General features: G+C 46.3%; 1 protein-coding gene across 10 annotated transcripts in view; it reads left to right on the top strand.

Moving 5' to 3' along the window:
- Nucleotides 1-24,654, top strand: part of CLIP2 (CAP-Gly domain containing linker protein 2) — a 151,485-nt gene that overhangs the window by 63,773 nt on the left and 63,058 nt on the right. For all 10 annotated transcript variants that reach the window (XM_043531112.1, XM_043531115.1, XM_043531116.1 and 7 more), the window contains one exon: nucleotides 21,893-22,431. In XM_043531112.1, the coding sequence (XP_043387047.1) occupies nucleotides 21,893-22,431 (539 nt within the window). The remainder of the gene's footprint in view (nucleotides 1-21,892; nucleotides 22,432-24,654) is intronic.

Here is a 24,654-nt window from a genome sequence, read left to right as displayed (position 1 = left end):
CAGAGTCAAGCTCCAGAATATCAGCAGATTTTACAACTCTTTGGGGGTTTTTTTGGTCTTCTAATTTCAGATCCTTTAGGTTCACATTTTCAAACTCTTTTCTACAGCCAAGAGAGCTAGGCACTTAGCGCTCGTCTACATGGGGACACTCAGGAAAATTAATCTGAATTATCGAGAGGTGTTTATTCCAAATGAATTAGTTAAACGCATTAAACCCTCGTGTAGGCACTCTCATTTGGAATTAAAGTGTCCTTAATGTAAATTAAATTAATAGAATTAGCCAGTGTTATCCCCATTTTACAGATGCAGAAACTGAGAAGATTCATGGAGTTTAAGGCCAGAAAGGATTATCTAGCCTGACCTCTTGCATATCATAAGTCATTAATTTCATCTAGAAACCCTCATTAAGTCCAAAGACTTTAGTTCGACCGCTGCATGTCAGTCCTTAGGAGACTAAGCTGTGTGTCACAGGGAAAAAACAGGAGGGACTGGTCCAACCAATGCCAGAGGCCCCTGCTGGGGCAGGGAATTATTAGGTGAGACATATGGCAACTTGCTCAAGGTCACACAGTGAGTCAGAGATGCAAACAGAACCCACTAGTTCTGTCTGTCAGTCCCTTGGACAGCCCCTTTCCCACCTTCCTTGCAGTCACAAAGCCACCCACTTCCTTCCTCTGATGCTGTATCCAAAATGCTTTGTTCCCCTAACCCTAAAATCCTTTGTATTTTTTTCACCAACCCCCCACAAAGACTTTAATCATTTGTTAACGTTGGTAAGATCATTGTGCCATACAGAGATAAAATCTGCCTTTATTTTCAGTGTATGTAAATTTGATGTCTATACATTTTAAATAAATACGATCAACTACAATGAATACTTAATGAAAACTTCAGAGACAGTATATTGCATAATGCTCTATAGTCCACAACCCTCTTTACTGCAGTAATGTACATTTTGGAAGAGCTTTTTGTTTTGTAACCAGAAGGACTAGAAACATGACTTAGACAACAGTTTAAAATTTACATTTTGGATTCTGTAGACAATTTCATGACCACAGGAAACTGTGTGACCTCAGAACTGAGAATTGCTGCACAAAACAGCAGTGTGTCTCCAACTCTAGGAACTACTTGAATGCAGGTACAAGTATAAAACTAACAGTCTAATTCTGTTTCGAGGGAGTGGAATGATCGGAGATGAGTTTTGAACACAAACTGCCTACAATGCTTGAGCAGTTTTTAGAATGGGAGCAAACTGACTGCTCAAGGCCAGTCAAGGATGATGAGGTATAAATAAAATATTACCCCCTGCAGGATCATGCATACCTGGGAAATTTGCTGTGTCCAGGTTTGGCTTGAGTATTCAATCCAGGGAGATGAATACAGGCCCTCAGGAAAATCAGAGTGCCTCTTCTGAAGTCTTTAATTTTGTCTGGAATCTTAGTTTTGTTCTCATTTGCATGCTGGAATGATGCAACATGCTATTTGCTGAAGCAGCTGAGGCATAAAGCATTTTGGAGCGGGATACCTGCTGTCAATGTGGATATCTTTGTCCCTCTGAGGGTGTGTGAGCGCATGTGCAGTTTTAAGGGATTAGGCATCTGTGGCAAATGGGCAATTTGGCGTTTTCTGCAAGTAGTCTCTGTTTATGCTCAACTCATTGCCTCTTGAATTGGACACTGAGCCATTTAAACCAGACATTGAGAACAAACTTGATGGCTCAGCAAATTTTCACCCCCATCCCTCAATTTCTGTTATTAGATTAATTAAACCAAAACAGAACAACAAAACTGCATTCTAGACACTGGATCAGTGTGTGGGCAGCTTACTGTGTGTGTTCACTTAGGAAGACGTATAGACAGAGCTATTTGTACATTGGTACCTACTTGGAGAAATAAACATCTTACGGCCCAGTGAACTGAAACTGCATTTCAGTGCAGTTTGTCCCCAGCGTTGTACGAGAGTTTCTCTGGCAGTTATGGGGTGTTGAGCTTTTCTTGTCCCATAATTCCACCGGGGTCCCAGAGATATCCCAGCAGGCCTTTTGAAATCTCTTTGTTTCAAGGAATTGGATTGGGCGCCAGGTTACAGCTAGTGTGGCTGTGTGGTGAAGCAGCATGTATGGTATGGAGACCCTGCACTGTTTATGCTGGTGCCATGCCAGGGGTTCAGTTAACACTGATTCAGCTCTGTGCTGCAGCATCGTGTTGGTTATTTGAAAACAAATCTCTTTGACCGTTCTGATTAGGAGCCGAAAATGCCAATTCCCCCTTTTTAGTTACGTTTTGGTCATCCTACGTTCAATGGGCATATGTCTCCCGCACTGACATCGGTGGGAATAAAGAGTGTGGAGGGAGGGCATGAGGTAGCTCCCAGACCATACAGGCCACATGACTTGCCTGCATTCAGGTTAAAATGACCTTATTGCCAAGAACAGTAATTTTAAAGAATTCCATGTTACTTAATGGCCTGAAAAGCCCTAGGATTCATTTCTTGCATTTACATTCTAAAAGAACCATCCATTTCTCTCACTAGCTGCTGGAGTTTGCTGTTTTAAAGCCACTTTGGGAAGCCATTGAAGTCTAGTGATTACAAGGAGGGCCTGGGAGTCAGAATGTGGGGGTTCTGCTCCTGGTTCTTCCACTGACTCTCATTTGTGGACCCAATACTAATGGGAGCTGGATCAGTCTTTTAACGTAAATGGAAAGGCTCCCACTGGCTTCAGTAGAATCAGACCCTGTTACCGTTTGGGGGAGCTCAGCACCAGACAAGAGATCCTCAGCAGTTTTCAGGATTGGGCCCTGTGTGTGTGAGATCACTGCTCTGTGCCTCAGTTTCCCCCCATAATGTCTCAAGCATGGCATGAGGGTTCATTAATGGGTGTTTAAAGTTTTTTTCCCTCCTCTGAATCTTGTGTAGTTATTCCTCCTCCCATTTGCACATGCGGTGAAATGGCTGTCATCCACTGAGGCTGGGGAAGGAAGGGGTGAGCCGAAGAGGATGGCTCTGTGGTACAGCAAGGGACCTACTGCCGCAGTCCTTCGATTGCTGGGCTGTTATGACATATTGTGTCAGCAATGGTGTGTTGTGTCGATGCGGAGGCCTGGAGGGGATTCATTTTAGATGCCTTTGGTCAGCCTGTGGTTCTCTGCATTTGTGTGAATGAGGCCGAGTGGTCCAGTCCAGCGTGCTAATCTACTGGGACTCAGGAGATCTGCGATCTAGCCCTGGCTCTGCTGTTTGACTTCAAGCAAGTTACTTCTCCTCTCTGTGCCTCTGTTTCACTTCCCACCTTTGTCTGGCTTGTCTCTCTTTAGCTCGGAAGCTTCTGTTGGACAGGGCCTGTCTCTTATATGTCTGTACAGTGCCTAGCACCTGATCTCAGTTGGGGCCTCTCTACCTTCTTGAATCATGTCTCACCTTAGCATTTTTTTCACTTAGAGCCTCCCCTTACAATAGCGAGAAACACCCCTTACCACTCAGACATGGTGTCACAACACCATTCGTGCAAATTTGGCCCGGCCATGTCTTCATCGTGAATTAGAAGGCTTGCCATGCTCCCTGGAAAGCTTGACTTCCCCTCACCCCCCGAGTTGAGAACTGTTGCTCTAGCTGTTACTGAAACACTATTAATAATCATTATAACAAACTTAACAATAGGCTCATTGTTATAAATCGTAATCACACACAAAAGAAAATGTAAAATGTTTGCTCCTCCACAGGATGTCAGAATCCCTCAAACCCCCACATGTGTGATATGCACCAAGAACTCAGATCAGGCTTGTTAGGGGCAGCTGATGTGCACATACTCTTAGGCTTCAGGAACCAGGTAGGTTACACTAGTCATGCTTAGAAGAATAACACAGCCATTAGCACAGACTCTTCTGTGCTAGAATTCTGTTACCTTGTTTGCAGAGCCACTGCTATACAAATGACTTGACATCTCTCTTTAAAACTTAGGTGCAAAAAATGTCACACAGGCAAATAAATATCCAATCAGAGTATCCCAGTGTGGAATTTCTAAGTCCCCCTGAGGAGCACAGGTTTTAAAAAAGCCTTTATTGGGGTCAGATTGGAGGGGAAAAGTGATGGTCCCCTGTCCAAGTTCTGCCCTTAATCCCAAACTCCTCCCATGACCCCCTATCAACTGGGTATTTATGCTAAAATGCTCAGTAACAGTGTAATATTTGACAGGATTGGCATTTAAATCGTATGTTGGCACTTGAACCTCATGATGACAATGGAGATGACTTGGGCAGATTATGCCTCTCAGCTATTGTTCAAGGTTGCAACTGCATGCTCAGGCAGACAGGTTATTATCACAACGGTAAGGGCTAGAATTTAACAGCAGACTGGGTCATTATAACCTTGCCTGCCCTCAGTCTTATCTGTTGACCAACTGAATCTGCTCATTCCTATCTGGTAGAACTTGGAACAAGGCTAGACTTTTCTTCCCAGTCCTGATGTTGCCTCGTTCTGTCTCCCTCCTGCTGTGACTTGTTTCTGGCTGGAATGACCAAGCCCAGCAGGCCACGGTAGAGCATGCAGCCAGGGTTTTTTAGATCATTTCATTTTTCACATGGCTTACTCTTAACAAATATCCCTGACACAAAGCTGGCCCTTTCACGTCAGTCAGTGAGGCTTCAGCATGGGGGAGGGAGGGTGTGATAATTCAAGCTGTTCTTGTTGGACCAAAACAGCCGTGCTAACATCTGATCCATTCAAAACAGGAGCAGGAGGAGGAAACTTTTGTCGAAGTGGAAAAGGACAAAAATTGATAGAGGAGAAAATAATTTTTTTTTTGCTTCCAAGGGGTAGAATGCTAAGGACGGAGAGTAAAACATAGTTAAATGCTGGTGACCTATTAGTGTTGGATATTTTGCTGGTTCAATATCTTTGGGTAGATCAGTCCAGTGTGTGGGTGTCAAACACGTGTCCCACTTGTGGTATGTCTGCACTGCAGTAAAAGACCCCGGGCATGGTCACGGATGGCCATGGGGCTCAGGTTGCAGGGCAATAAAATTGTAGTGCAAATGTTCAGGCTCGGGCTGGAGCCTGGGCTCAGAGACCCTACGAGGGGGATGGGTCTTAGACTGTGGGCTCTGAGACTTGGTGCACTGGGGTTTTTTATTGCAGTGTAGACCAGGGGTCTCAAACTCAAATGACCATGAGGGCCACATGAGGATGAGTACATTGGCCCGAGGGCCACACCACTGACCCCGCACCCCCCGCTGCCCTGGCGCCACCCCCACTCCACCCCTTCTGTGAGGCCTCACCCCTGCCCCACCTCTTCCAACCCCTTCCCTGAAGGGACAAAACAGGGCTGTATGGTCTAGTCACCCTGAATGCCCAGCGGGAGGGCTGTAGCCAAATGTCGTCATAGTCGTTTTTTATGTCTTGAATGCCATGTAATGGGACTGCAGGGCGCTGTGTGTGTACACAAAGGGATGGTTTTGATTTGGATGTTGCTCTGTAACAATGTCCCAGCCAAGTTCTGAAGATCACCAGTTTTGGTATCAAATTTAAATGTAAACGCCACTTGGGGCTGAAAATGACCCAGTGAGCCCCTACCCTGGATATTGACCCAAATACCTCTGTGCGGGTTTCCAGGACACATGGCTTATTGTGATATCTCATTCTTGGATGTGGCATTGGAGTCACCCCCCTTTTCTATCTGCTATTTCTGAGCACACAGGACTTCCCAGTGAAGTGATTTAATACACAAAAGTTCACGCTGGGGATTAGAGTGCAATGACCCATCTGAAGTACACCTGGTGCTATTGAGCAGCGTGTAACTCAACCCTGCCTTGTATCAAAGAGAGACAAAACTCAGACTTCCTCTATTTTCTTTGTATTACAGCAATGACTGTTCTGAACTGTGGAACGGAGGATCGTCTTGCATTTGGCAGCTGGCTGTTTTTACAGGAACAGTAACTTGTTTGTCACAAACATGTGAAAGTGAATTCAGGAAAGATGAAGTTTTGTTTGTTAGAAGGTCTGCACATGCTGACTTTGTTTATATTTAAATGACACTGTAGGAAGAATCAGGAGGGCAATGGTACCGTATTAATGAAGGAGGACAGATTCTGAGCCCAGCCAATTCGATAATATAAATATCTATGGTGGTTCTAGTTTGTGATTCCCTTTTTTCCTTATGGTTGCCTGGGTACCCCATCTGCCTGTTTGGATTTGGGGTGGACATTGATGCAGCTTCTAGGGCAGGTGGTGATTTTCAAGAAGCACTCAAACTAGAAAGAGCACTGTCACCTTCAGCATTCGTTGCATATCCCTATGTGTATCATGGGCCCTTTTAGAGGACAGGCTAATATTCTGTGCTCGCATCAAAGAGTCCAGCATTTTGTGTATTTAATTTTAAAAGATCAGTACAATGTCCATTGTCATGGGGGGGAAGAAACCCTTCAATGGCATTGAATGCTGAACCGTGGAACTTCATAGATTTGTGCCAAAACTCTTGTGTGTTTAAATGGATTTCAAACCATCAGTTTCCCACAGCTGGTAAACAAGTCTGCAGTGACTGGGTGAAAATCCACACTTGATGCTACTGAATATTGCAGTTCTTCGAGGGGTGCACTGGAACGCAAAGGTATAATGAGATATTGATCACCACTGTTTGCAAGGGCCAGCTCCCTGCTGTGTTCTGTGATGTAGTTTGGGTTCTTGAGAGCTGGATTTGGATATCAAACACGCATGTCCATTGACAATACAATTCAGATGTTGGGCTAGGCATCCAAAAAGACTGCGGGCTGGTCTTTGCAGTGTTAGCTTAAGGTATAATTTGAGTTAGCGCCTAACCTGACTCCCATCTAGACACACAATTTCTAGCTTGAGTTTCGTGGTGCTTTAAACTCGAGTTAGCTGGTCTGGTGTGGGTTGAAGTCGGAGTGGGGCTGCCAGTCGAGGTAGTAATGCAGTGGGGGATGTGGCTACAGCCATAGGTGCTGGAACTAGGGGCGCTGCTACGCTCCCTGGCTTGAAGTGGTTTCTATCATATACAAGGTTTATAGTTTGGTTCAGTGGCTCTCAGTAACCCCACTATACAGATTGTTCCAGCACCCCTGGCGACAGCTTGAGTTAGCACAACTCAGCTGTTAATCCAGTCCCTCTGATACTCCAATTGTTCCATGCAGCTCAACGGTATGTCTAACCCTGAGCTGGAAAGTGTAATTTCCAGCTCAAGAAGACATACCCACACTGTCTTGATTGCTAATGCAGGTATGTCTCCTTGAGCTGGAAATTATATCTTCCAGTTCCAAGATAGACATACCACGAGTGGTGTTTTGCATGTGGCTTCTCTGAATAGAGCTAGGCTCTCTCGCGTGAAGTAACTCAAGCTAACTGTTGCAGTGAAGACAAGCCTTGTGTTTCACTTCGCTAAGACTGTCCTGTATGTGGAGGCGTTCGACAGGGATGCCCAAAGGGGCAGATAGGAGTCATCCTGAAGTGAGGTGACACACTCCCTTTCGTTACCCCACTGGAGGGTGAAGGTAAAAACTTGCTATGTAGTGCCTGAGTGCCCCTGGGAGGTAGGAAAGTATTGTCATCCCCAGTATATAGATGGGGAACTGCAGCACGGAGAGGTTATATTCCTAGCTCAAAGGAAGTCTGTGGCTGAGACAAGAACTCAACCTAGGTTGCCTGAATTCCCAAGCCAATGAGTTAACCTCTAGTCTAGGCCATCCCTTCTCCCCAGATTTTTAGGGCTCGTGTAATTTCCATTTATCATCAAGAGAAGATACGTTTGTGTGACTAATAAGGTCATGAACACTTAGCACATATGCTGGATTATACAGATTTGAGATGCAGCCCCTTAGGATGCCTTGTATGTTACTTGTCCAGTCAGTGTCAAAATTCTGGGTGTTGCCGAGCATGTAGCACATCTCAGGTGCTACCACAAACTAATAATAATACTGCAATGAGAATTCGATTGATAGACTGGGACCTGGGGTTCCACTTATAGCCTGATTTTCTTATTCGAATTTGTCACTTTCTTTTTGCTGATTTCAGTGAGAGCGGGAATGTTTGAGTTAGTTGCATTAAAGGAATCTCTATTTAATTGCGTGTGTGTGTGTGAGTGAGAGAGAGAGAGAGTAAACTGAATGATCTTTTGTGTAGATAAATATGCCACAGTGGTGCTGTTTGATACTCAAGTCTTTCAGTTAACTCTATTTGTTCAGGAATGACTGCAAAGTTATTTTCTGTTTGTGTCAGTTTTACACAAGAAAGCTAAACTAAACTTGGGCCCAAACGAAAATCGCTGATCCAAACACTTATTGCAAATCCAGATCCAGTTGAAAAGTTTGCAGCATGGCTCTTTCTGTAATTCATATAAAACCCAGACAGCGTTTACTTGCTCTGTCTGCTGTTGTTTGTTACTGAACACAAACATTTCCCATTAAGAAGCTCGTGAGACTGGTACTCTCAGTGCTCATATGCCTCAACTCTCTGGCTGGGAAATCATTTGTAAATGTCTCCTTGAAGGCCACTAGTCATCTCTCTTTTGTCAGATCAGTTTAATGAGGGTAGTTGTCTTCATTTCCTTAATACCAGCTCTATCCTAAACCCTGCTTGCAATTTACGAAACTCTTGTGGCCTGGAAAATCCCTCAATGTGGACAACTGTGTGTGTGTGTGTTTGTGTGCGCGCGCGCGTGTGCATGCACTGGATTTTTTGACTAAACTGATGCAGAAACTTGACCTTGTTTGTGTTATGGAACTTTCAGAGCTTTTAAAACTTTAGTGTCATGGCAGGTTCAAAAGCAACAAGCACATGGTAGAATTAGTCTGTGGATCCTGAGAGTGTGAAATGTATTTTGCACACACAACAGGTCTTTGGTAACTCGATGCATATTTGCTTTACTCAGTTAATGGTTTGGTTTAGTTAGGACTTCACAGGATCGTTATCTGACAATTACTGTAAGTGTATCCCCACCAGTTGTTGTTATCACTCAGATGTCTGTCATGTGGGATCCTGCAGCACTATGCCCCCAACTCATTCTTTAACACTGTCCATTATATTCAGAAGTGTTTTCACTGCGATAGCATGGGCTGGGTGTGACCCAGTTTGCATAAATGGAAAAAAATCATGAATCTTACCCAAAATTGTAACTAACGGCTTGTCTACGTGGGGACATTGGCATAGCTATACTGGAATAAACCAGAGGTTCTCAAGCTCCGCGAGCTCCATTCAGGTGGTCCATGGATAGTTCCCTCTAAGGCAGGGGCGAGCAAACTTTTTGGCCTGAAGGCCACATTGGGTTTCAGAAATTGTATGGAGGGCCGGTTAGGGGAGTCTGTGCCTCTCCAAACAGCCAGGCGTCGCCTGGCCCCCATCCCCTATCCAACCCCCGCTGCTTCTCGCCTCCTGATGGCCCCCTCGGGAATCCTGCCCCATCCAACCCCCCTGTTCCCTGATGGCCCCTGTGGGACTCGTACTCCATCCACCCCCCTGCTCTCTGTCCCCTTACCGCCCCCGGACCTCCCGCCCCTAACTGTACCCCACGGTCCCCATCCAACCCCCTCCCCCCCCGGACTGCCCCGCTGGGACCCCTGCCCCATCCAACCACCTCTTCTCCCTGACCACCCCCTGGAACCCCCACCCCTGACTGCCCCCTGCCACCCCATCCAACCCCTCCTCTCATTCCTGAATGCCCCCCCGGACCCCTGCCCCATCCACCCCCCTGCTCCCTGACTGCTCCCGGAACCTCTGCCCCCATTCAACCCCCCTGTTCCCTGCCCTCTGACCACTCTGACCTCTGTCCACACCCCTGGCCCCTGACCACCCCCGGAACTCCCCTGCCCTCTATCCAGCCCCCTCCCCCACTCCCTGCCCCCTTACCGCACTGCCTGGAGCACCGGTGGCTGGCGGCGCGGCTGCACCAGGACAGGCAGCCATGCTGCGCAGTACAGCGCACCGGGTCAGGTCAGGCTCTGCAGCTGTGCAGCCCCAGGAGCTCGCAGCCCCACTGCCCAGAGCATGGCGCCCGGCGACACAGTGAGCTGAGGCTGCAGGGGAGGGGTCGGGGGCAAGCCTCTCCGGCCAGGAGCTCAGGGGCTGGGCAGAATGGTCCTGCGGGCTGGATGTGGCCCGCGGGCCGTAGTTTGCCCACTTCTGCTGTAAGGTGCGCGTCTGGGCGGCTGCACACGAGAGAATGAAGGGCCACCTGCCTAGTAAGTGGAGCCACACAGGCGTGACTCCACTAATTAGGTGCCTGGACCCTGGTGAAGACGCACATGTAAGGTGAGGAGGTGGCCTTGGGGTGAAGAGGGGGTAGGTGGGAGGGGGCAATGGGGTGAGAAGAGGGATTGGGGGAATTTGGGACGTGCAGGGCTGCGGTGACCAGAGAAAGAGGCGACTTTACCCAGCTCCAGAGCTGCGGCCGCCGGGGAGAAACGGCCTTTCTTCCCAGCCTCAGCTCCGTGGCTGCTGTGGCAGGGCAGAGACCCCTCTCCTTCCCAGCCCCAGCTCGGGGGCTGCTGCAGTGGAGGAGAGCAGGCACATCCATCGCATTAGAAAGGTAAAACTACTGATATTAAAATATGAGTTTTGTGCTTTTATATGTAGAACAAAAAAACGTTTATTATTATTAAGGGGTTTTTTTTATATAACACTTTTATCCAAAGCGCTTTACAATAGTTAGCTAACGGTACAAAAAACATTTGGAAAGATCATTAAGTGGTCCGCAATTTTCAAGCGGCCCTTGGGAAAAAAAGTTTGAGAACCACTGGAATAAACTATGCCAGAATAACTTCCCATGTAGGCACAATTCTGGAATAAGTTATTTTATTCCTGAATAATTACTCCAAATACAGTCACTTTTATCCTGCAATTGAGTGTCCACGTGGGAGTTACTCTGGAATAGCACTAGTGGAAAATTATTCCACTATAGCTATGCTGGCCAATTTCTCCTTGTAAACAAATCCTTAATCCGAATGTGTCTTGAGGTTTATAAAAATGGAATTAATTTAAATATGCTGGCCAAAATTTTCCAAAGTGACCACTGGTGGGTTTTGGGGGGCTTTTTTTTTTTTTAGGAGGATGCTTCAATTTTTAACTGCTCCACTTGAGACACCCCAAAGGAGCCTAATTTTCAGAAAACATTGAGCATTCATCCTCTGAAAATCAGGCCCCTTTCCGGCATCTCAAAATCCCTCCTGACTCTTGAAAATCATGGGCCTCCCCTAAATGCATTTTAAATCTGAACTAAACCGCTGAACCTTTCCATGTGTTCATTAGGAAGGGGAAGGCACTTTATAAATGAGGTTTTTTGGTCGTCACAGCAAATAACCCTTATGTAAGAATCAACGAACATGACATCCTGCTGAATAAATCCATTGTGGTGCTGTGAGTTAATAATCCCCAAATGAAAAAGGAGATCGTCCTATGCAGCATCTGCTTGCCACTCACCTTTCTACCTCCCCAGGCTGCCAAAGTCTCTGTATCTGCTTTTGTTCAACAAAATATGCCAAAAATGCAAGCTTCTTGGTATTTAAAAACATGCAGGCCTGAAGCATAAGAAAAATCTGTGCTATTTCACTATCTATCCACAATCTGTCAATATCTCTTAATCTAATAAGGATGCTGATAAACCAGCCTGCCTAATGTTCTTTAACCACAAAGATTAAAGATCTGAAATACTGTGCTAATCTTAGTTTAAAGTGATAGCAAGTACAGTAGGTGGTATTAATTCTTAGGTAATAATCTAATCAGTATTAACAGCGCTCAAAGAAATCTTAAACTAAATCCTTTCTATGGACTGTGGCCACTCAAACCTTCATATTAGCAGCAGGGATAGAACTCAGAGCCTTCTGCTTCCACAGCGTAGGCCCCAACCGCTTAAACTAAAGGAAAATCTCTGCCTGCTTTTAGCAATATAGGTACTATGATACATGCCTGAAGATTTCAGATTCTGTCCCATAGATGGCAATGGCACACATACCCACAGCTGCTGGTTCGTTACGTGCCTCCCTGGTCAGACAAACTTATCCCTATGTATCTGGCGTTCAGATCCCAAAGATACCACGTTACTGCTGGTAAAATATGTTTGTGTCCACTATTGCAGTGGTGTCTGATGTAGCTGGAAGCTGCAGAGTAGGCCCAAGGACCATCTAGCATGAGGAAAATGTACATGCTGAGTGTTTCCTCATTGGAAGAGATGAAAAAAACAGTGTGACATATAGCTTCCTGTACATCATGCTTTGTGGAGATCATGCCCACTTTATATTTAAAAGGGCCTGTTTCAACTGTTGTTTACTGACTTTGTTTGTAAATTACCCTGGAGTTATATACAAAGGTGGGTTTATTGTTATTTTTCTTTAGACTGTGATGCTGTTCAGCTTTGCACAGTGCAGAATGGGATGATTGTTATGGAATGAAAAATGGCAGCGATCCATGTCCAAACCATCCCCGTTGTTCATAAAAGATCAAAACTCCATCAGATAAATGCTTGTTCGGTTTCTGTGCAGTATGCATTGGAGAGAGAGAAACCATTTTATGAAACTGCTTCTGTCGAGAACATCCTCTGATTGCCTGGCAAACAGTCCAAAGGAACAGGCTAATCAAAGCAAACCACATGGCGTGGCCAAAACTCATTCCATCCCTAGCAGCTCCCTCTTCTGCTAGTACCAAGAATGCCCATCTCGCCCATTGTGTAGTTGGTTTCCTATGAGTGAACTTGTGGGTGAGACCTTTCAAAAATGGAGGTCTTTGTTTGCTCTGTATGGCCATTGAAGATCCCAGGGGACAGGCTGTGTAAAGACAGAAATCTGTTTGAGTAGGGAACTTGTAGCATTCAGCTCGTGAGCCAAAAGCCAGGGTCAGCACTTGATGAGAATTCTCATTCTTCCTCACTCTCTTTCCTTCACTTCTCCCTCATATCAGGCCACTTTGTCGTCATTCCTCCCCATCCAGAGTAGCTGAAGCCCGTTTTCCTGTTGCATCAAAGCTTTAGCCAGAACTTAGTGTATAAAGCATGGAAGCTATTCCAGGAGACAGAAGAGGAAGCTGATTTCGGAGGTGCCAGAGGCATAGCCCTTGCCTATGCCAGACACTGTCTGTATTCCCCACAAGATGGGCAAGCACAATCCCAGAGTTTTCAGCTCTGCACTTGGAGAACTTTCAATCTTTCCCCCAAGTCAGATATAAATCTTCTTGATGGTCTCTTCCTCCCAGGATGCACTTCCAGGCCGTTCAGCCATACCCTGCAAAGCGCTTCTCCCTCTAGCACGTGAATGCTTGACCGGCTCTTGTGACTTGAGGCCCCCTTTCCTCCCACCTCATCCGGCAGTTTGAAAGAGACATGCTAAATCTCAGTGCAGAAAACAGCTGTTCCATTGCTGCGTTCAAACTGAAATGAATTTGTTCAGGTTCTTTTTTGGTGGTTTGGTTTCATTTGGGGGGTGATTTTTACCCTTTATTTTTTAGAAACTAAACCTCGCTACGTTTCTAAATGAAACGTTGTTTCAAAACAAAAAGTCAAAATGTTGTTAGTTTCAAAAAGGTCAAAACAAACCATTTTTGAAAAATTCCTCCCCCACACCTTTTTATTGGCTGAAACTGTTCACTGAATTCAGCCCAAATTCACCAATAGTTGTGGTTGACCCAAAGCTTCGGTTTTTGGCCAATAAACTATTTCTCCAAAGATTTGTACCCAGCTCTAGTAGCACGGATTTTGCTGTCTGTGTCGCTGCTCTACAGAGGACAAAGCTACATCTCTGTCTGTACTGGCTGTGGCTCTTCGGAGTAGAGCAGCTACAGGAATCTCATGGGGTAGAGAGGCTGCCTCTTCTCTAAATATCCAGGTACATATCTTGGCTGCTGAGGAGGGACACCCTCAACTCCAGCTTCTTAGATGGGCAACTCCACCTGCAGGTGACATGGGCTGTAGCTGACCATGACTTGCTGAATGCAGAGTTCACTGCCGTATCGTGGCTGCTGCCCCATTTCACCTACAGACCAAAGGGATTCTACGGAGTAATTCTAACACAAGAAATAAAAGAGCTGACACGCTATTAGACAAACCCCAGGGGTATTTGATTCTACGGCTAACGTTACTGTTCAGTACGCCACACCCTTAGTGGAGGGTGGGGGCCCTTCTAAGCATGAAAGCGTCTGTGTGTTGTCCATCACAAATGAGCAGTGCCAGTTTTTACATGGAATTGGACCAGAAGCAGGGATTTGAAAGAAGTCCAGTGTAGGACATCCCAGCTGACACCAGACAGTAGATCCCACATCATCACTTAGGCACTAACCCAAGCAGAGAGGCAGGCGTGCAGAGAGCACTAATGGATGGGAATGTCGCTCAGACTCTTGCCTAACGCTCGTGGCAGCTCAGACGTACATTATTCCTCTTCTAAACAGCAGACCCCTTGGCCAGCATCCGGGCTTTCCAGCTGACACATTCCTCCTTCGCTTGGTTTCAGCTGTAACTCATTAGTGTGAAGCTGGAGAAGCACCAATCCGTCTCCCTGACAATGGGCTGAACAGTGAGAACCGCTGAGGATTGCAGGTGCTCCGCACCCCCAGGATTTACCCCCATGTTTGTAGCCAGGTGAGCTAAGGCTGTGATGGAAGATCATGAGCTCTCCTGCATAGGGGTGTGAACTGGAGGAGGAATGATTTTTGCTTCCCCCGCATATAGCGTTGGCTAATTGTCGAGGTTCTTTATAGCAACCCTGAGGCTATTGTATGTTGGCAACTGTTGGAAGTAGGGCATTGGACTAGATGGACCCTAGTATAGCAAATCCTAGGCTCTCTTTTGCCATGCGGTGCACGTTGGCAGTTTCCTAGCAGCTGCCCTTCTGCAGGTGTGCAGGATGCTGAGATTTGGATGGAATAACCATGGTACTTTGCCCTCTCCCAGAGTCCTCTTCTACAGGAGGACATCCAATTGCTTTCCAAACACGAATCGAGCCCCACCTGAGGTAGCTGTCGTGACTTCTATTTTATAGTGAAGAACCCTGAGAAACACAAAGGTGATTTGATCGAGGTCACATGGCGTGAGGAGGAGAATAGATCCTAGTTAAGGTTCCCAGCCTCTGGTGGCTAACCATGAGATGACTGTAAATAGTAGATTCCATGGCAATGGAATGGTGTCACCACCACAACTTGCATAGTCTACTACAAGGAGCTTTCCGGGAAGGTGGGTGGGTAGCAGGTATGGGGAGAGCTGGGTCATGTACTGGGTTGAGTCTGAGACACGCTCTTCATTGGGGTAAGCTGATATTTTATTTGGTAAACACCTGTCCAATTTACCAAGGGGGAAACAAACAAAGCCCCTGGGATTTAAAATAGAGACTGGGAAAAAAGCCCTTATTGTGAAGCCTTTCAGTAAATGTAATATGTGCTTTCTCACTTCAGCTCCCTGGGGAGAAAGTGGTATCTATCTCTCTCTATTTTTTTTTTATCTAATGAGGCTCCATTTTATCAATTAGCTGGCTTTCTCTAGATCTCCATGGCAACACAGCACTGCTGTTGAATTTCTGTTCCTTCTGGCGACCAGTGTGCGTGGCACATAGCTGGGGAATAATAGGATTAGCGCGGGGTTCTGTTGGGTACAGGAAACACATGGATAACGCTTATGGTGTACCGGTTTCCTGCTAAATTCTTGTTCTATTTTCTCCCCCTGGGAACAAGCTCTCTCTTCCCCCTTGATTTAAGTTTTATGACGACAATATCTGGGGAATGTAAAATAGCAGCAGCTCTGATGTGCTGTGAGAAATCAAAGGGCGCTGAGTGAGTAGACATGTGGCTTCCATTCAGTATATGCTGCCACAGTCTGCCTAATGAGGGCTTCAGTCAAGGGTACCCCTGTTAGTATCCACAATGTGCATCTGTCCTGTACCCACTGCTCCAACGTTGAGCGCTTTCAGAATGATTCCTTGCTCCTGTAACTACTTGGAAACTTCTTTCTTACCCTTCCTCCCGGCTGGAATGTCCAAAAGGCGGTCTCCTGCATGGAGCAGTCCTTGCAATTTAGCAACATGTCTCTTGTTAGGGTTTTAACAGGAGCCATACAGTTGGGCTAAGGATCTAGTGCATCAAATTAAAACCTTTTTACCTTTTCAATCCTTGCTGGAGTGGAACGTGTTATCCCCTTGAAGTGCTGGCATCTGAAAACAGGGTTGGGGGTACGTGATGTACAGTCCATCACAGGACACGAATCTTGCCTAACATGCCAAGTATGTCAGACAGCCTCAAAGCAATTAATTAGCAAGCAAGAATGGCCTAAACATTTAAGAGGACCCAAACCCCTCAAGAAAAACAGTTCTGGGGCCTGGTGGCTCAGAGCTGGCCATACAATCCACTTGCTTTCCAAACGATACAGGGCAAAAGACCCAGGCCACCTTTCTATCTGTGGGGAGGGAAATTAGTTAAAGCAGGTCTCCTGGGTTCTGTTCTTGGCTGTGCCTCTGACTTGCACTGTGACCCTGGGTCTGTCACTTAACTTTGTAAGTGAACAGTAGTGCAGATGTTGCTCATTGTTTTCCCCCTGTGAGAGATCTGCCTTCCAAGTGAGCAGAAATGCTGTCATTTTTTCCTCCACATCCTTGATTTGGCAAACTCCCCAGTTGTGCTTGGCAGCTTTGTCACGAGGCAAAGATTTCTCTCACGTCTCTACCTCTGACTCCCCTGCATTTTATCCCTTTGTTTCTCCCCTTGGTTGCTGGCATCCTGAGTCTGGTGTCCCACTGGCCTCAGTAAAATGTAACTAGATGGCAGCAGACAGAGGGGAAGCTCAGCAACGAATGGGCTATTTTAAAGATGCTGCAGGTTACTGCAGGTGCCACACCCTGGGAGCTCCATGGGATCTTATCAGAAAGTGGGAGCAGGCAAACCATTAGATTTTGTGACTCCAGGCTTAGTGGCAAAGGGCATGGAGTTCCAACGGGGGGGTGATCAGTGTCTCAAACTCACCAGACAATCCAGTCACAACACCCTCCTAGTAGAGGATAGGGTGGCCAGATAGCAAGAGTGAAAAATCGGGATGGAGGTGGGAGGTAGAAGGCACCTATATAAGACAAAGCCCCAAATATCGGGACTGCCCCTATAATATCGGGACATCTAGTCACCCTAGTAAAGGGCAAGCTCAGACCATGGGAACGATGTTGACTTTCCCTGTGCTCTGGGGACAGGCATCCAGAAGGCTGGCCTTTTGTAGCCAGCCACTTCCCCGTACTGCTGGCCCCTTCAGGTCATCTCCACACTGTGGATGGACTCCCAGACATCTCTGGAGTAGTGTCATAGAGAACAAGACTATCCAGAGTTACAGTGGTAAATAGTTTTTTTTTTTAAATGAAATTGGTAGAAACCTTCATGCTTCAAGGGAGTAAGCCAACCTGTAACTCTTGAGGGTCAGGAGGAAACATTCCATGAGGGCAGTTTATCCCGTAATTGCCTATTGCAGGGTTTTCTGCACCTGCCTCTAAAGCATCAGTGGCTTGGATACTGGATTAGAGGGACCACTTGTCTGGCTGTTCTGATGTTCCTAGAATCGTGCTGATAATTAAGGGTTGAGGCTGTCAAATTTGAAACTGGATGCAGTGTTGTTGTAGCTGTGTTTAGTCCCAGGATGTTAGAGACATGAGGTGGGTGAGGTAATGTCTTTTATTGAGCCAACTTCTGTTGGTGAGAGAGACAAGCTTTCTTGAGCTTACACAGAGCTTTTCTTCGGGTCTCAAGAAGTGGTCTGTTTAAGCTCGTCTCCAATAAAAAATATTGCCTTATCCACCCTGTTTTTCTAAATTTGAAACAGCGAAGATTGGGTTTAGTTTGGCTATTGTGAGCCTATATGCCTCTCCTGGTTAATATTTTACAGAGCCCCAAAGTTTGCTTGGGGCTTTATGGAAATCTTAGAAAGACACAGTCCCTGCTATGAAGTTTGCGTCTCAAATTGTAGATGACAACCAGTCGGGGAAATAGGACGAGGAAGGGCCATCTTTTCATCATGTGATCAGCACGGTCACTCACTTTATGCTTGTGCTGCTTCAGATAATTATTTTATATACAAATAGCGCAGATGATGTAATGCACTCCCTCAGTACAGGCATGGTGAAAAATGAGGAACTGTTTTATGGAACCATTCACCCAGTCCGAACAAATAATAATAGCCCTGCCTGTGAGATTGCTCTGCTAGCCCTGTCCAGGAGTCTGCTTCCTTTCAAACTCTCCTAATTATTTGCTGCATTTAGATTGTGGTAATTAGATTGTGGGACTGAAAGTTCTGTAGTTCTTCTGCCACAGGTTTATCAAGCAGGGATCTAAAACTGAGGCTGAATAAAGTCCTGCTAAGCTCTCTTCTCTCCTGGTGGACACAGCATCAGCTACAGGAAAGATTCCAATGATTGTTTCATCTTTCATAGACAAGTCAGTTGTTACGAATATATGCGGCCAGCAGGAGTTAGTGTGTGCTGGTGTATTGGCAGATGGAATTCCAGAATTTGTTTCCAACTCTGCCTTTGACGTGTGTGTGTGTGTGTGTACTTAGGCAAGTCTGTAGTCCATTTTGTGCCTCAGTTTCCCCATCTGTAAAAAGGGGGTTATAATAGCTACCTCACAGAGATGTTTTGAGGTTTAATGTAAACTTCATTTTGGTCCCTAGTTGACAAGCCCTGCAGAAGTGCAAAGCATGCAGTGCTGAAGCTTTATAGGGATGGACTTGATTATACACTGTAATAAAACTGCGTTGATCATCCATGAATCCAGACACTTCAGTAAAGCCAGTGTCTAAGGCCCATGATGCAACAAAGAACTTAAGAATGTGCTTAGGTGCTTTACTGAATCCAGGTCTGAAACAGGAATATAAATTGTGCTTTTTATTTGTACTTTATTAAACATCCCTCTCAAGATTATATAAATATAAATAGATAGCTACATGTCGATTATTAAAACTGAAAGAATCTTTACAGCGTAATTTGTTGTTCCTGATTTATAGTATTCATTTACTTTCTTGCACTTGTGGGCCATTAAACTAGAATGGTTGGTTTTATTTTCTGTTTATAGTCAGTTTCACTTCAAGGTTCTCGTGCACAAATCCAGTGCTGATAGTTTTGTTTTCCAGCTGGTAAATGTTTGAAGGTAATTAAACAAATAACATCCCCCCACCCCAACCTCCTCTTTGTATTTGAAATATGTAATAAAAAGCCTGAAAATCTTGTTTTGCCAAAAATTTTTAACAGAAAAGCTAGTTCTTGGAGATAGCCTACTTGTCAGTATTCCTTTAATGTGCCAGCTACTACTAGAATGGGAGAGACATGGGCTTGAAAGTAATGTAAGGCACTTATAAAAACCTTTTAAAGAGAAAACATGTGAGGAGGGGCAAATTTCAGAGCAGGGTTGAAAACCAGAATGGAAAACAGCCCAGGAGCAGAAGTGTATTCACAGCTTCAAGGAAATGGGCTGAGCTATCGTGGGTCGTCGTGCTAGACACTTACTGCATTCCTCTCTTGGTCCTGGTCAGGTTCTGCAGAACTGAAGGGCCTAGTCATCTAAAAACTTAACATGAAGAATAGGGTCCGATTGTATGCTACCCCTTCTCTGGCTGGTCCATAGAGTTTACTATAGTGAGTTGTCTCAATGACCTTGATTGGATTATGCTCAGTAGCAAAATTTTGCAAGATTGGACCCTAATTTTTTTTTTTTGATCCACGTGTGGCCAGATGCAGTGCTCTCTTCCTGAGTCTGCAGACAGACTGACACAATAGCTCTCAGAGGCGCGTGAGCTTCATTTACTGCAATGGCTGTCTGTTGGCTCAGAAGCCTGATGATCACATAAGTGTCAGTGCTCAGAACTATTTCCGTGCTGGTTGTTTTAGCAGAAACGTTACGTTCTACAGGGACTGCATTTAGCTCTAGCAGAATTCGAGTAGAGCACCTTTGCTGGTTTTGTTTTTATTGCTCAGCTACGCCTCTGGCAAAGCTGGGGGCATCTTGGTTTGGGGGCTTTTTTGTTCTTTGGACTTTCCAGAAGTTGGCACCTGACCTGTCATGCCCATTACTTTTGAGAAAGCTGAAGGGAACGGTAGAGGCTGAGCGCTAGTGAGCGGGGAACCTGAGCAAGGTTTGCAGGTCGTTTCAGGTAAGCGCTCACAAGTCTGACTGCTTCCTGGAACAATCTGAACCTCTTCCATTAGTGGAGGTGGCACAGGGTGAAGATCAAAATCCTTGTGGGTTCTAATCCTGCCACTGACTTGCTGAGTGATACTGGGCAAGTCACTGCACAGTGGATTAAATTCAGCACTCCTGTTGACTTCAAAGGGAGCTTTACCATCTATGCTGTCAAGGCTGATTCCCCACTCTGGCACTTCGAGTGCAGAAGGTGGGGGCCCACAAGGATTCTAAAAATTTATACTGGCCACTCCAGGCTTGTATAAAGCTCCCAAGGTTACAGTTTCTCTCTGACCTTGGATGGGTAGATGCTGCCACCACCAAAATTCAAAAAACCCCTTTGAAACCAGAAAGGTGCACTTGGGAATTCCTTCCTGAGGGGTACTCTCAAGCCCTTTAAACCCACACCCTCCGGGAAAGAGCTGAGAAAGAAAAACAAAGGAAATCAGCTCTTGCCACCGGCTTATTTAACAACATGCACAAACCTCTTAGGACACCAAAAATCCAATCCTGTTCTTAAAAAGTAAATTTTATTAAAAACAAAAAGAAAGAAATCTGGAACTTAAGCTTTTGATAGATTTAAAAAAACCACTTACAAAATTTAAACATCAAGAATAACCTTCTTGAGGTCCAGCGGAAAGGTTACAAGCAAAACAAAACGCATTTGGGGTTAGCACAGAGGAGTATACAAGCCAATTAGAAATAAACAGAAATAAACCTAATTGCATCTTTGTAGACATTCCCTAATTTGCTTACATATCTGGGGTTTCAGATAAGCAATCTCTAGGTGTGATCTGATGGTTTTTCAACTTGTCTCACTGCTTGGCACCATTTGCTGCTCTCCCGCTCCTCACCTGGTACGGAAGTGGTGCGGGAAGTCACCCTTCTACTTGCCTGAGTCCAGTAAAGGAAGTTCCTTATTCTGGATTTCATCTAGCTCTGGGGTGATGAGTTTCAGTCCCAGTGAAGTCTGTAGATTTACAGCTGTTAGTGCGAGAGGACTGAGTTAGGCTTTTTGACGTCTTTGTTTTCTTATACTGAGACTAGTCCAGTTGGTCCCCTTACTTCTGAGTCTTGGCTGCATCTCTTACAAGCTGGATGCAAAGAGCCACACAAAGGAAGCCATTTGCAGTGCACGACAACAGCAAGTTTTAGTGGTCCTACAAAAGCCATGAGCTATGCTACACACCCTCAAGCGCCATCTACTAGCACTTCACCTGTTAACTCTTTGCATATAGCGAGCATTGCCCTAACACCACCAGGGAAAACCGATTTCCCATTTTTCATAGGAGTGATTTCCTCCCTGAGGAGAGGTGGGAAATGAGCTACCTTGGGCCTTTGAGCACCTGCCAGGATTCCTTCTGCTGCCCTTTATTAATGTTCTTAGTGCTAGTTCTGCAGAGCATCATACACGCAATAATTACCTACCCTAATATCCTTCCAACGCTGCTCTGAGGTTGGTAGTAAGTCGTTTTATTTCTGACTCTCCTCCTGTGAATGGGGAAACAGACACAGGTGAGTTCTTAATAAGTACGGCAAGGCAGATACTGGGCTGAGGTTGAATTGTTTATGAATAACTCCCCTCTTCAGCTGCAGAGGCGGGTCAGTGTTCCAGATGTGTAAGTAACCACGGTCGCTCCAGTCTTTGTCTGTGACCTGTGTCTGTGTATAAATATGTAACCTGAATGATGGTACTGGATCTTCTAGTTTTAATAAACTTTCCTAGTAATCTGGCTTCACATCACACCAAGTCCTGTTTTCCTTCGATTTGCAGGCTCACCTTTGCACAAGCAGGTTCCCACCTCCACTGCGAGCACCGAGAAGTCAGGATCAAAGGTCACTGAGGTGGGCGATGACTTCCTGGGAGACTTCGTGGTGGGCGAACGGGTCTGGGTGAACGGAGTGAAGCCAGGCGTGATCCAGTATCTTGGGGAGACGCAGTTCGCCCCCGGCCAGTGGGCAGGGGTTGTTCTGGATGACCCGGTGGGTAAGAATGATGGCTCCGTTGGTGGCGTACGTTACTTTGAGTGCCAGCTGCTGCAGGGGATTTTTACACGGCCCTCCAAGCTGACCCGCCAGCCCGTGGCGGAGGGCTCGGGCAGTGATGCCCATTCTGTGGAGTCCCTGACAACTCAGAACTTGTCGTTGCACTCGGGGACGGCTACGCCGCCTCTCTCCACTCGCGTCATCCCCCTGAGGGAGAGCGTCCTGAACAGCACCATGAAAACTGGAAACGAATCTGGATCTAACCTGTCAGACAGCGGGTCCGTGAAAAAAGGCGATAAAGACTTACGGCTTGGAGATCGTGTCCTGGTGAGTCTGTTATCCGTTCAGTGGTCCCACTAGAATGGACAGGTCCTGCTGTGAAGTGCTTGCAATCCAACTAGAGACGAGGGACAGTAAAGACACCACAAATAGGTAGTGGGAAACGAGAAACAAGCATTACAAATATCAGACAATGAGATCACTGGATTATGCAGGCGTTATTTTATAGACATTACATTACTTTGTACTCCTGGTTTATTCCCACGTGCATGAACAGGGTGAGGGGCAGACAGGTCGAGGGAAGGTGGGGAGGTTTGGGAGAGAACAGGATGCTGGCAGGAGATTGAGGGTGGGTGACAGGAAAGCTGAGTAGTGGGAAGGGGTGAGAGAAGGAATGGAGGTGAGGAACAGGAGAGCAAAAGAGGGCAGGGCTGTGAAATAGAGAGATGAAGAAGGTTTACTCTTTTCTAATCCAGGTTATATATTGATAGCTAGTCAGATTTGTGGTGCCTTTGCTGAATCTGCCCCCAAGGCTACCGGTTGTCTTGTCACATGTGGTCAAAGCTCTCGCACAGCATTTGTAGGGAAGCTGTCAGAGCAGACGTTGCTCCTTAGTGCCTCAGTTTCAAGGCGCTCAACTGGAGAGACCTGGTACCTCTTTTTCAAAGAGGCAAGGGACCCACAGCTCCTATTGACCTCTGCTCGATTTATGTTGGCTCAGCATGTCTGAAAATAAGGCACAACGCATTTCAGGCTGGGCACCTGAAAGCAGTGGCCACTTTTGAAAAGGTTGGCCGTAATTTTTGGAGGGCCATTCTTGTTTGCTCTCCCCCTGCTCTACAGGTGGTTGTAACAGCTTCACCTGAGCACCTTCCTGCAGGGCATTAAACAGGGCCGGTGCAACCACTAGGCGAACCAGGCAGTCGCCTAGGGCGCCAAGTGGTTGGGGGCGGCCAAAAGTGCGCTCTGGGGAGGCGGTGGAGTGGAGGTGAGTTGGGGCAGGGGGGCACAGGGAGGGCCGCCTGCAGCAAGTAACGGGGGTGAGGAGGGCGGAGCAGAGGTGAGCTGGGGTGGGGAGCTGCCGCACGCAGCTCCCTGGGCCGAGGGAGGGGGCGGCGGGGAGCTGCTGCGGGGGCGGGCCTCAGGGCAAGGAGGGCGTGGCGAGCTGCCACAGGGCTGGGGGGCGGGCGCAAGGTGGAGGTTTTGCCTAGGGCGCGAAACATCCTTGCACTGGCTCTGGTGTTAAACAGCGTGACCTAGCATCTGTTATATGAGGTTTGTCCTTCCTCCACTCCTTAGGGGGAGAACTGTGTGTTGATGTAGCAGATTTACATTTTGGGGGTGTTTTTTTAATAGTACCACTGCTCTCTGTTTATATCTGAGAAGGCAGGTCGCAGAAGGCCTTGCTCTTGGAGCAAAAGCTGGTGAGGTTTATGACCCTCTTTAGTTCCTGTGGGAATTAATTCCAAAGTCTGGGACCAACCCTGAAGGCAGTACTGACTCCTGCATACACCACCATTACTTCAATGGTGGAAAGTTGCCTTTTGCCAGAGCAGTGGAGTTGCTGACCACAGTCCTCATTCTGGAGCTTTAGGCAATTTTTTTAGGTACCCTGGTATTGAGTGCCTTGAAGACAAAGCGTTGAGATCCTAAACTTAGAGGACTAGACTCCTTGAACAAGACACAGCTTTAATCACCGTTGCTGAAACTTGAACGTAACATAAGAACATAAGAATGGCCCTACTGGTGCACCATGGGTCCATCTAGCCCAGTATCGTGTCTTCCGACACTGGCCAATGCCAGGTGCGCCAGAGAGAATTAACAGAACAGGTAATCATCAAGTGATCCATCCCCTGTTGCTCATTCCCAGCTTCTGGCAAACTTGACTAGCCCAATGGTATGTTCCAACAGTAGCATAATAAATTGACAGGATCGCTGGTCACCAGCTACTCCCCGTAGGCAGGCCAAATGGATTCTCCAGCTGTTTATTTTTGTTCTGTATGTCTACAATTGAAAATCCAACGTCTTTAAATCTAAAAAAGCTCAGTTGGGCTGTCAAGGTTCCTTCCCCACTCTGAACTCTAGGGTACAGATGTGGGGACCTGCATGAAAGACACCCTAAGCTTATTCTTACCAGCTTAGGTTAAAAGCTGCCACAACCAAAGTGTTACACAAAGAACAGGGGAAGTGCCCACTTGGAAACGTCTCCCCCCCAAAATATCCCCCCAAGCCCTAAACCCCTTTTCCTGGGGAAGGCTTGATAAAAATCCT

Source organism: Chelonia mydas, chromosome 17 (assembly GCF_015237465.2).
Source record: "Chelonia mydas isolate rCheMyd1 chromosome 17, rCheMyd1.pri.v2, whole genome shotgun sequence".
NCBI lineage: Eukaryota > Metazoa > Chordata > Testudines > Cheloniidae > Chelonia > Chelonia mydas.
Note: the sequence above shows the minus strand (reverse complement) of the source record. Positions and strands in the feature narration are given on the sequence as shown.